Source organism: Heterocephalus glaber, unplaced genomic scaffold, assembly GCF_053883595.1.
Source record: "Heterocephalus glaber isolate CG9 unplaced genomic scaffold, H.glaber_assembly_v1.0 deba00001608, whole genome shotgun sequence".
Taxonomy (NCBI): Eukaryota; Metazoa; Chordata; class Mammalia; order Rodentia; family Bathyergidae; genus Heterocephalus; species Heterocephalus glaber.
This window is the reverse complement of record NW_028258379.1, coordinates 7,721,113-7,733,966: the sequence shown is the minus strand read 5'-3', so window position 1 is coordinate 7,733,966 and position 12,854 is coordinate 7,721,113. Positions and strand designations below refer to the sequence as shown.

At 33.2% G+C, this 12,854-nt stretch overlaps 1 protein-coding gene across 34 annotated transcripts in view; it reads right to left on the bottom strand.

Annotated features, from left to right (window-relative positions):
• Positions 1 to 12,854, bottom strand: part of Gphn (gephyrin) — a 589,435-nt gene that overhangs the window by 306,138 nt on the left and 270,443 nt on the right. For 32 of the 34 annotated variants that reach the window (XM_087195039.1, XM_087195042.1, XM_021247567.2 and 29 more), the window contains one exon: positions 12,401 to 12,495. The exons of the other annotated variants lie outside the window; for them this stretch is intronic. In XM_087195039.1, coding sequence (XP_087051165.1) covers positions 12,401 to 12,495 — 95 coding nt within the window. The remainder of the gene's footprint in view (positions 1 to 12,400; positions 12,496 to 12,854) is intronic. 34 annotated transcript variants of the gene reach the window in all.

Sequence of the window (12,854 nt, the reverse complement as noted above, 5' to 3'; positions counted from 1 at the left end):
TGGAAGATATCTCACATATAGTGAGTCGTTGTTCTTGTGCTGCTTTCAATATTACTTCTTTCTTTTTTGGCTTTTGAGAGTTCAATTATAATGCTTTCTGGTGTGGGTTTCTTTCAAGTTATCCTACCTTGGAATATGTTCATATCTTACATCAAATTTGGGAATTAGAGCTATTATTTTCTTCAAACAAATTCTGTGCCCCTTTCTCTCTTCTCTTCCTAGGTGGAGCTTGCATAATGTGTATATTGGATTTTCTTAATGTTATCCCATAGGTCTCTCAGGCTCAGTTTAGTTTCTTTGCCTCAGACTTATCAATGTCAAGTGTCCTGTCTCCAAGTTCACTGATTCTTTTTTCTACTTTCATATATCTGCTTTTGAGTACTCCTACTGAATTTTTCAGTTATTACACTTTCTAACACAAGAGTTTCTTTATAGCTCTTGTATATTTGGCTCTTTAAAAATATATTTACCAATATAATATATAAATATAAATGTAAATGAATATAAATGAATAAATTTAGTCTTTTAGTTTTTTTAAAATCTTTAAGACGGTTGTATTAAAGCCTTGTCTAGTAAGTTCACCATATGGTCTTACTCATATATTTTGTCAATTTATCAATTTCATTTGAAATGGACTGTACTTTTATCCTTCTGTGTCAAGATTGTTTGTTAAAAACTGTACATGTGAATCTTATAATATAGTAATTTTAGAAATATGATTTTCCACCTTCCCAAGGTTATGCTATTTATAAAGAATTATTATAGGGTGTATCTATGTCAGGGACCAGTCCTAGATGTAAACTTAACATTATCTGATGTCTTTTCAGACCTTGCGTTTTTACTCTAGGCATACACAGTGACTTTTAAAACTTCTCCATATACATGGTTGCTTTGGAATATACTAATTGCTAAATATCTGGCTCCTAAAATGGTGAAAAGAGAAAAATGTAGGAAAAAAAGAAAGTACTGTCCTTATGAATACCCTTAAAGACACTATAGCCAACAAAAATTCGAAAACTGACAGGTTGTGTTTGTGTTTTTACTTCTACAACTGAAAGCAGTAATCTACAAAAAGAATCCAGATTGCCAATATTTGGAGGATATGGGTCCTATTGCCCACTCTGACTTCTACAAGCTGTTCTAAGAATAACAGTGTGCCATGGGCTAGGATGTTGAAAGATGGTTAGCTACTATCATACCAGGTGGAAACTGACCAAGATTAACCACAGTTTACCAGTCAAGACTTCCCCTGGAAGCTTCAAGTCTAAATAGACTCTTAAATTGCATAGTACTTAAATCACAAAGATCCTACAAGTTCACCTGTTTCCAGGTAAAGAAACAGATTCCTGGTGCTCCTTACTTAGTCATCATCTGTTCCCTTCCTATAGTCTTTTATAAGCTAATTACATTTGGGGTTGGGGCTAAAAAAACCCTTTAAGATAACAGTACTGTTATTGCAACTTATTTTAAGTGACCCATGTTGCTTTGACATTGTCGAATTATGACTAAGGTAATTTGACTGATAAAAAATTTTAAGTTTAGTGAGTTTTTTTCTTCCTTAGAAAAAAATTTAATAAATATTAGTATGAAACTATCCTTGGCATCAAGAGGGAAAAATAACCTCCAAATAGTACATGTGTTTATCAGAGTTTCTATATTTAGTTCTGACCAGGTAAGGTATAAAGATCAGACTGGCTATAATGGTAAGTAATAAGACAAATAATGATAAAAACAGATAGGCCTTATTTCATTTCATAGATCAAAAACTAAAGACTTCATGTTCTATTTCATAAAATAGGGATAATACAGAAAATTCTATGTAATTAAAAATGAACTAAATATTTAAAGCACAATTGAAAAATTGACTATTTAGGTTTATAATGGAAAATTTTGGTAAAGAAAGAGTAGCAGTAGCTTTTCTTTTTATGATTTAGATATGTTTCAGTGAATAAATCTATACAGGATCTTACAACATTTCTATAAACTATGTCATGTCCCTAAAAAACTAAGTGGAGATTATAAATCAAGTTAGTGAATAGAACTGAGAATAAAACCTGAAATAAATAATTCCTTAATGTATAATCACAGTAGTTACTCTATTATTGTTAATGAAGTTTAGAAAAAGTATTTGTCAGGTTTTTAAAGTGAGAAAAAATTACAGATTCAGGGAGGTTATATGCTGCTATGTCGTAGGCAATTCACATAGCTACTGGAACAGAAAGTGCTAAACCTAGTTAAGTGACTTGCTCAAGGTCACACTGCTGTTAAATGCTAGTAAATGCAGGATATAACTTTAAAGATCTCACGTTAAGGAGCTAGTGCACTTACTCTTCTGTGGTATTGGCCAAGATGGAAGATGGTTAACTATAGTTTCTTCTAGTGATTTTGGAGAGAATACAAAGGATATTTTAGACTTGAGACTGAAGTTAAAAGTTCAATAATTGACCTTACTGGAGCTAGTCTTAGTTGTGGAACTGTAATAATATGATGATGATGGTTTAAATACCTAGAGTCCAGAGAAAGGACCTAACTCCTTGGTTAATGGGTATAGAAAAGGTACTTCTATTGTCTAATGAAGCTAGAGAAGAATCTTTCTTTCTTTTTAAAAAATTGTTTTTCCCTTTTGTCCCCAAAGTGCTCCAGTTGTATAGAACTATATAATAGCAAAAGGTTACTTCACCAGAAATCTCTTCTAATTAGAATAACTGGGAATGAGGGCACCTGGAACCAAGAGAGCATAGGAAAACTCTTGGAGACAGGTGGAGGAGATGGAACCTCTAATTCTGTCGATGAACTAATACAAGTCCTGGACTCATCTGTGAATTGTGCTTATGTAGAATAAATTCAAAGAAGATCAGGAAAGACCTTTAAAACACAAGTACAATATAGATCACTGTTTAAGTCTTAAGCTAACTCCTTTAAGGATATAGTGGTTAAATCCTAATGGTATAGCAAAAGATAAACAACTGTCTCTGGATTTTAAGATAATATTTGTAATCTGAACCCAATAAGATTGATTGCTAACACTAAATAATTAACATTAATCTAGAAGATTTTAAATATTTTAGTCACAATATAATATCTAAAATATCAAGGACATAACCTACAATTATTTAATATAGAAAAAATCAGGAAAATCTGATCAATCCTTATGGGGAAAAAAACCCAATAGCTATAAACCTCAAGGTGAGCCATAAAATGGAACTGTCAGAAGAATAATTTTAAGCACCTAATATAATCATTCTTCACGACATAAAGGTCAATATTTTTGAAATAAATGTAAAGATAGAAGTTCTTAGAGAACTGGAATCATAAAAAAACAGGCAAGTGGAAATTTAGGAACAAAAAATAGTTTATATGAAATAAAAACTTCATTGGATAAATTGAAAAGCAGATGGAGATGAGAGAGGTGAAAAGCCAGTGAATTTGAAGACAGATTATAGAAATAATATGAAAAATATAGAGAAAAAAGTTTTAAAAAGGAAAAGAAATCTAAATACCATGTTATAGGAATCCTAGAATGAAAGGAGAATGAGGGAACTGTGCAGCCCAGGAAATTGACAGGAACTTCCAGATTTAGACTTGCTTTGATAGTTGCAGCACTGAGTCTCAGAAATCTAGAGTAATGCTGCTGAATGCTCACAGTACAACCACCCACCAACTCCAAACTGGCTTTAAGTTTTGCTTCCTGTTGGCAAGAGGATGCAGAGGCACTGATTAACCTGACTAACCTGATCCTGGATGAGGACAATGCCTAGGGAGAGAAGGTAAGTCCAGGGGGCCATTAGATCTAGGGATAAAGTACTGACCTGCCTAGCAGCTTCAGGGATACCACTGTTTCCCACACAAAGTGACTGAGTGAAAGATAATCATGGGAGACTGCCACAGAGAGGAGGTGGGTTCGACACAGACCCCTTGAGTTTAAGCTCTGACTGGGCATAGGCTAGGCCACATTGTCTGTAAGGAGAAACCAGGTGAGTGCTGACATTAAGTCCAACAGTCTGCTTGAACTCCTACCCTGACTTATGCCCATTGGAGACAAGAGGGATAACTGCTTTGCCTATCTACCAATCTGAGTTAAGGACATGCCTCAGATTGGGCAATTATCATAGTCTGGGGTGAATGGACAGAGGGACTTTTATGCAGTCAGGACACCTAAAAAACCCACATATCCTAAAGCTAAAGAAAACTGTGACTGGCTAGAGTCTTAGTCTGAGATACTGGAAAGAAACCATTCATTCAAAACACAGAGAAATTCTTTTGACTCAGTCTTTTAAATTTTTAATTATTTCTCACTTTCTTTCACTTTTTGGGCGGTCTTAGGTTTTTGTTTTTCTTTCTTCTTCTTTTAACTTGTCTTCTTCTTATTTTTCTTCTATTTCCTATATTTTGTTCTTTTTTTTCTTGTTCAATCTTTTCTGTGACTATTTTCTAACACTATTAATTTCCTTTTACTCCTCAGTAGGACCTTCATCTCACTCTTCTTTCTCATTTTTGGTTAATTTTTCAAGTTTTAATTTTTGCATTCTCTGGCTTCCCACCTCCTCTACCTTTACTAGTATAATTGTTAAGCGTTATGAATCTTTAGATAGCTTGTTAACTATGTTATTATTATTGAACACTGTTCCATTCTTAGTGGAGGTAAAGTTGTTCCATTTAGATATTTACTATAGGTCAATACTTGGTATTAGTATTTACACTACAATAATAGATATCTTTTTTTATAGTGCAGGGTGGTACACTATTGGTACTTAGGATCTGTCAATATTCGGTTTTTCTTTGATGCTATTATTTTTGCTGATTTTATTACAATAGCCAGGGTGACAGAATTGTTTATTGGTTTTCTTGGGATGCCAATATTGGAACCACCTTGATGTCATTATCAATACTGCACCCATTCCTGGAAAACTAGATACTGGGCCAAATATGCTGCAACCCCCCTCCCAAATAAACAGAGGTGGTTGGACCTTGGGACAGAAGGACAAGCTAATAAGTAGACATGCCCAGAGGGCATCACTGAAAACTAGACAACTAAAGAGGTCTACACACAGTACTAGCAACAGAGTTTTCCACTGTAATGAGCCTGCAAGCCTCAGCACAAAAAACAAGGAGACAAACGACAGCAACAACAAAAATAGAAACTTGTGAAGGCAAGGCCACAAAATGGCTCCAAAACTCCCAACTTTCCCCAAGAAAATCCTAGAAGCAAAAAGGGCCAGAATAGCATAAACCACCTGAATTAGTCAAAAAGATAGGAGAGGAGGTTAGAAAACAGTTAAAGAGGTACTTAGCAGGATTACAGAAGATATAACTAAACAGATAAAGGAAGTAATAAGCAAAAAGATGTGGGAGCTCTCAGAAAACACAAATAAAAACCTAGATAAGCTAAACAAAATGATATAAAACACGAATGACTAGTTTACCAAAGAATTAAGAGTCCATGAAAAGATTCCAATCAGAAATCCGGGAAATTAAAAATCATTATCAAACTATGGGCAGCAGAACCAACCAATGTGAGGAGAGAATTTCAGAACTAGAATACAATGGTGACTTCAAAGACCAACTACTGAAAGATACCTTAAAACAACAAGAGAACATGCAAAATACATCCAACAACTGCTAGATGATATCCAAAGAAGACTAATCTAATAACTGGGATAAGTGAAAAAATCAGAAATCAACACAAATGATATAAAAAACAAGTTCACAAAAATAATAGCAGAAAAAAATCCCAAGTATAGGAAAAGAAATCAACATACAGACAAAGTTAGGCATCTAGAAGCACAAAGAGCCTTGACTAAATGACAACCATTCCACATCACATTATACTCAACCTACCAAAAGTCCATTACAGGGACAAAAATCTTAAAAGCTGTTAGAGAAAGGCAATGAATCACACATAAAGGTAAACCCATTAGAATTATAGCAGATTTCTCTACACAAACCTTAAAGGCCAGGAGGGCTTTGAGTGAAGTGTTTCAAGCCCTAAAAGATAACTTCTATCCCCAACTTACGTATCCTGAAAAAAATTTCCTTTCAAATTGATGGAGAAATAAGGTATTTCCATATCAAGGAATACCTCAAGAAATTCGCAACCACCAAACCAGCATTACAAAAAATTCTCAAGGATATCTTAAAAAGAGACAATAAAGCAAACAATGCCAATAAGTCAAAAAGAATGAATATATTTGGTGGTGACAGCTAATCAACAGGGGAACAAAAGAAATCAGCAATGGGAAAATAAACAATGACAGGAATAAACCAATACCTTTAAGTAATAAGTGAATGTGAATGTGAATGGCCACAATTTCCCAATCAATGATACAGATTGACAGACCGGATCAGGAAACAAAACCCAACACTATGTAGTACACAGGGAACAAATTTAATTTAAAAAGAAATTCACAGATTAAAAATCAAAGGATATATTCCATACAATGGGAATCGAGAAAAAAGTAGGAGTTGGTATCCTAATGTCAGAAAAAATGAATTTCAAGCAGAGACTGATTAGAATAAACAAAGAAGGCCAATCCATGTTGGAGAGGGGAAGAATTCAACAAGAAGAATTAAAAATTATAAACATATATACACCAAATACCTGCATACTCATCTTCATGAAATATACACTAATAGACAAAAAAATCAGATAAAAACCAATACAGTTATAAGGGGGCACCTCAATACCCCAATGTCACAAATGGACAGATCCAGTAGACCAAAAAAAAAAAAAAAAAAAAAAAAAATCAATCCAGAAATACTAGAGTTGAACTAAACATTCAAACAAATGGACTTAATAGATATCCACAGAGTGTCCCACCTAACAAGAAAAGAATATATATTCTTTTCAGTAGCACGTGGGACTTTCTCCAAAACAGACCACATGCTAGCCCACAAAGCATGCTTAAGTAAATGCAAAAGAATCAAATTATCTCATGCATATTACTGGTTCATAGTGCAATAAAAGTAGAAATCAATGGCAAAAATCCCCACAGAAACCATGTAAACACATTAAACAATATCCTCTTGAATAATCAATGGGTCACAGATTAATTTAGAGAAGAAATTAAAACAGTATCTACATTCAAATGATAATGTGACTATGACATACTGGAACCTAAGGAACATGAAAAGAGTCAGAGGGAAGTTTATAGCAATGAACTCCCATATCAGAAAAGCAGAGTGAACTCAAATAGCTTAATCATGCATCCTTAGAAAAATAAGAACAATCCAAACCCAAAGCTAGTAGAAGGAAAGAAATTATAAACATATGAGCAGAAATTAATGAAATTGAGAAGAAACAATACAAAGAATCAATGAATCAAAGAGTTTGCTCTTTAAAAGATTAAACAAAATAAACCCTTAATAGTACCAAAATAATGAGAGAAAAGACAGAAATACATGCAATTAGAAATGAAAAGAGCAAAATCACAATGGAATTTGCTGAAATCCACAAGATTGGTGGCTAGTTTGAGAACCTGTCCTTCAATGTAATGGATATCTAGAAATAGATAGATTATACTAGATATGTATGAACTACCAAAGCTGAACCAAGGAGATATAAAAATTCCGAATAATCCAATTATCAGTCTGTGAAATTGAAGAAAAAGAAACTAGTAAATAAAAATATCCCAGGTCCTGATGGACTCACTGCCAAATTCTACAAGAATTTTAGAGAAGATCTAATGCAATATTCCTTTAACACTAATGAAATTGAAAGGGAAGGAGTACTGTCAAACTCATTCCTGGAAACTAGCATTACCCTGATACTAAAACCAGAAATGGCACCCCCCAAAAGAGATCTACAGACCAATCTCTTTAATGAACAAAGATGCAAAAATCCTCAATAACATACTGGCAAACAGAATGCAGCCATTCGTCAAAACAATCATACATTGTGGCCAAGAAGGATTCACTCCAGGGATGCAGAGATGGTTCAACATAGGCAAGTCAATAAATATAATATATCACATACACAGAAGTAAGAACAAAAATCACACGATCATCTCAATAGGCACAGAAAAAGCATTTGACAAAACCCAACATCCATTCATGATAAAAACCCTGAATAAAACAGGAATACAAGGTCTTTATCTCAGTCTGATAAAAGCCATCTATGACAAAGCAATGGCCAATATCATACTAAATGGGATGAAGGTGAAATCTTTGCTTCTAAAATGAAGAACAAGACAAGGATATACACTATCACCACTCCTGTTCAATATAGTTCTTAAAACATTAGCTATAGCAATAACATTAAGAGAAAAATAAAAGGGATACAGATAAGAAGGAAGTTAAATTATTATTTGCAGATGACATGACCCTCTACATAATTCCACCAAAAGACTAATAGAATTAATAATGAAATTCAGTAGCCTGGCAGGATACAAAGTCAATACTCAAAAATCAGTAGCATTCCTGTACTCACTGAGAATTAAATTAGAAAAAAAATTACCATTCACAATAGCACCAAAAAAATTACATACTTAGGAATTAATCTAAGGAAGTAAAATATCTCTACAAGGAAAACAACAGTATTCTGTAAAAGGAGATGGAAGAACATATCAGAAAATGGGAAGATACTCCCTATTACTGGATAGGCAGAACCAATATTGTCAAAATGGCCATACAGTACTTCCAAAATTGAGATATAGACTTAATGTTATCCCAATCAAAATATCACAGCATTCTCCAAAGAAGTGGAGAAAACAATTCTAAAATTCCTATGGAACCAGAAGAGACCCAGAATAGCAAAAGCAATCCTGGGTAACAAGAGCAAAGCATGAGGCATCACAATCCCAGTTCTAAAGTCATATTACAAAGCTACAGTGATAAAAAACAGCATGGTATGGGCACAAAAACAGATCAATGGAACAGAACAGAAGATGCACAAACATCTCCAAGCACTTTGAACTATTTGATCTTTGACAAAGGGACCAAAAACATAATTAAAACCAAATTTAATGAGAAACAGAAGTTTACAGATTCATCATGCTCTGTGAATTAACTAAAAGAAGTACACAAAGGGGCTTTAAAACACAAGTACAATATATATCACTAATGATGTCTTAAGTTAACCTCTGATGTTTCCTTTGCTGTGTAAGCCCTAACAGTATAGCAACTGCTAAACTACAAAAGGGTAATTTCGAAGAAAACCACACCAAGATATATCATAATCAAATTACTGCCATCGAGGATAAAGAAAAAGTATCTTTAAAGCAGTCAATGAAAAAGTACACATTATACATTAGGCAATAGCAATTTAACTGCTGCATTTCTCTTTAGAAACCATGGAACTAGAAGACAGTGGAAGACTCTTTTAAAAATGCTGAAAGAAAACAGCAGTCATCTCAGAATTCATGTAGTGAAATTACACATTCCTTTAGAAACAAAGACATGAAGACATCCACTGATGAAAGAAAGCTAACAGAAGCCTTTGCCAGCCAACTTGCTCTAAAACTAAAACTCTTAAAAAATACCAATACAAGAACAATCAATATCTAAGCATTATTTTGAATCAGTTGTTGTTCTGGGCACTTCACACAGGTTAACTTATTTGACCCAAGAAATTTGGTACCATTATAAACCCTCATTATGCAGATGACAAAACTCAGAAAAGATATTTAAGTAATTGTAAGTGATGTTGAGCCAGGGTAGAGTCTAAGAAGTCTGGCCTCACAGATGACACTCTTTCTTTTTTCTGAGACAGGGCCTTGCTATGTAGTTCAGGGTGGGCTTACATTCATTATGTAGCCCAGGCTGGCCTTGCACTTGCCATGATCCTCCTACTTCAGCCTCTCAAGATTACATGCATTTGCCATCACATCCAGGCCTAGAGATGATACTCTTAACCACCACTTCTCAACCTACTTGTACCCTCCCAAAGATATGAACTTACCACAGTAGATTGAAATCATTACTAATAATCTAAATTTTATTTTAATTTAATGCTGCTTTAGAGCAAAAAATAGAAAGATAAGGCTCCGACTTGATATATTACTTCATCTGGAAAAAAGATGCTATTAGAACTAGAGTGAAACACTGATTTATCAGCAGTAACCATTAAATATAAACATTTTTTCTTTTAAATTCAGTATTTATTATGTTCCTGACATCGTTTTAGGAACTGAGGATGTAAAAATGAATAAGGCAAGCCTCTTGTTCTCACTGTAATATGTGGAATATAAAAGAGAAGACATGAAAGTAGAAGGGACATTATTATTAGACAAGAGCAATGGAATAAGGGTGAAAGGAAGGGAGGTATAATAAAAGAATAATAATATATATAAAAAATTTACATTGAAACCTAATATTTTGTAAAATTAAGAGGCACTAATAAAATTATGGTAACAATAATTTAAAATGCCACATTAACTGATACAAGTCCAATCCTTACTGACTTTACACCATAACAAATGTCCTTAAGTCATCCTCAATCTCCAAATAAATACAAAAACAAGATCAAAACAAGTTCCTGTGCTAATGGATGTATAACAAATCAGGAAATGCAGATAAGTAACTAATTACTATATAGTATGAAATGTTCTATAACAGAAGCATGTACAAATCCCAAAGTGCAAACAAAATGTCAAAGCTGTACAAAGGAAGTACCAATCTAATCATGATTGTTAAAAAAAATAATTTTAAGAAATCTTGATTAGTTTTCTTAAAAATGAAAATTCAAGGAAATATCTGTTTCCTTTCACATAACTAATATACACTCTTTTCCAAAATTTGTAAATAAACTTTCAATTAAATCAGCAATAAACAGAAAGAAAAGCCAAAAGAAGGTGTTACCATACTATATATACATATTAGTTTTTGAGGCCTCCAGGATAAAGGTAATGGACTTGTTCCAAAGCACTTAGAATTACCTCTTGTGAGCTAACTTTTTACTTACTCAGTAGTCCAGCACTTGGTAATGATGAGGATAAGAAGGAAGAGGAGGAAGTAATCCACCAATAACTTTCAATAAGAAAATTTCTATTTTCTTTACTTTCTATACTGGATCAAGGAAGCTATCTTCAAAGAGTTGCCTCAACAATTGCAAAGAATGACTTTAGTCAAATTGTGGGAACCTTAAATGGGGATCATGTCCCATTTTCTTTTCCATCCTTAGAATCCCTAATGCTTAATATAGGACCTCATAATTAATCATATTATTACATTCATCAAATTAAAACATTATTACAAAAAGTATTAATAAGACATGACATTTCTTTCTTGACTATATTCCCTGTATACCACAGAGTTCTTTTCATGTTAAAAACCCGCAAAGTTCCATAGGAAAAAGGGAATCAAATGTTACCTTTGACTACATTATGTGTGGGTAAGGTCAGTAAGAGTTTAAAAAAAAAGTATCAAAGAAAATAAACTTGAGTTTCTTAAAGACAAGCATGGATTTAAAAAATCTTTATCATGCTATGTTAATTTTTCATTTGCTTTTTTCTAAATTAAATGTCATAAAACAGTACCACATAAAAGTAAAGAGTATATAGTAACTAATGACCCACTCTTATCCTCCTGTAGCTGTGCTTCCAGTGGCTGCATGGACAAGATGTAAAATTAATCTGAATAATGGAGAGAATATCATAAATCACATTCTATATAGTTAAATGGATACATTTACTTTTACATACATATTACATACAAAATATAAATGGCTATAAATGATTTGTAAAATTCTAAAATTTTAAAGTTGCTGAATATATTATGATTGTTTTGGGTTAACTGTGTATTAATTAATGGTTATTGGATCAAAGATGATGATTAAGTTGACACCTGTGACTTAAATGATGTACACTGTCCTTATTTAGGGGATTTTAATCTAAGAGTTGCTAAACTAGTACCACTTAAGCTATCATAGTGAGGATGGATGTCAACATCTCTGTCAATAAAGGAATAGTTTTAAATTACTAATTTAATATAGTAGTATATTCTTAGTTTAATATAATTTAAATACATCGTGTTGCCAAGATTACCAATATGAATAAACTTCATCATGACCACACATCAATATGTCTATTTACAAATTGGAATAAACATTCCTAACTTGTGAGCACAAGTTATTTTAATAAACTTTGTTGTTTAGTTTTTAACTACAATTGAGAAGTATCAATTGATGATCACAAACACAAAAAGTAATTTTGCATCAATAAACTGGGCTTTTCTTTGGATTATGATAATTTTCAGCAGCTATTAGTCTCTAAAAGTTCAAGCATAAAGTGCAAAAAAAAAAGTGACTGTTCACGATTTAGCTTACACAGGATACTAAGACCCTAATGCTGGGTTAAAAGGGGGGTAGACTTAAGTGTTCGTACTAAAGATTCTCAGATTTTTCATACTGTTGTACTGATGAGTGGTTTGGATTAATTTCTTTGTAACACGCTGGTGTCTTTCTTACCTAGAGAGCATGCCCAGAGGTGTAACATTAAGTGATCCCATCAGCATTGCCAGGGCCATCCCTGGTGCTTCCCGTTCTATTACTTCTTTTGTGGCCTGTAATTAAAGATTAAATAGCGCACTGAGTGAAATTAGCCAAAAAAGAAGAAAGGCAGAGTAGTAAATTTCACTACTAAAGATAATTATAAACCAGGCTTTCTATAAACCATACTCTGTAGTTCCCCAAACACTGATATATTTTTAAAACATATAGTATTAGGTTTTCAGGATCACTGGATAAAACCTGAGGACCTAGAAAATCCAGAGAACTTTTATATTGGCAATCCTGCTTTATTCCTTACAGTTCAGAAATATTTGATAGAAATCTCACCTTGTCTAATCACCTAAATTCCAAACTGAAGCCTCAAATTGCTATAATAGCACTATAGATTTTCACAGGGTAAAAAAGCTGGGCA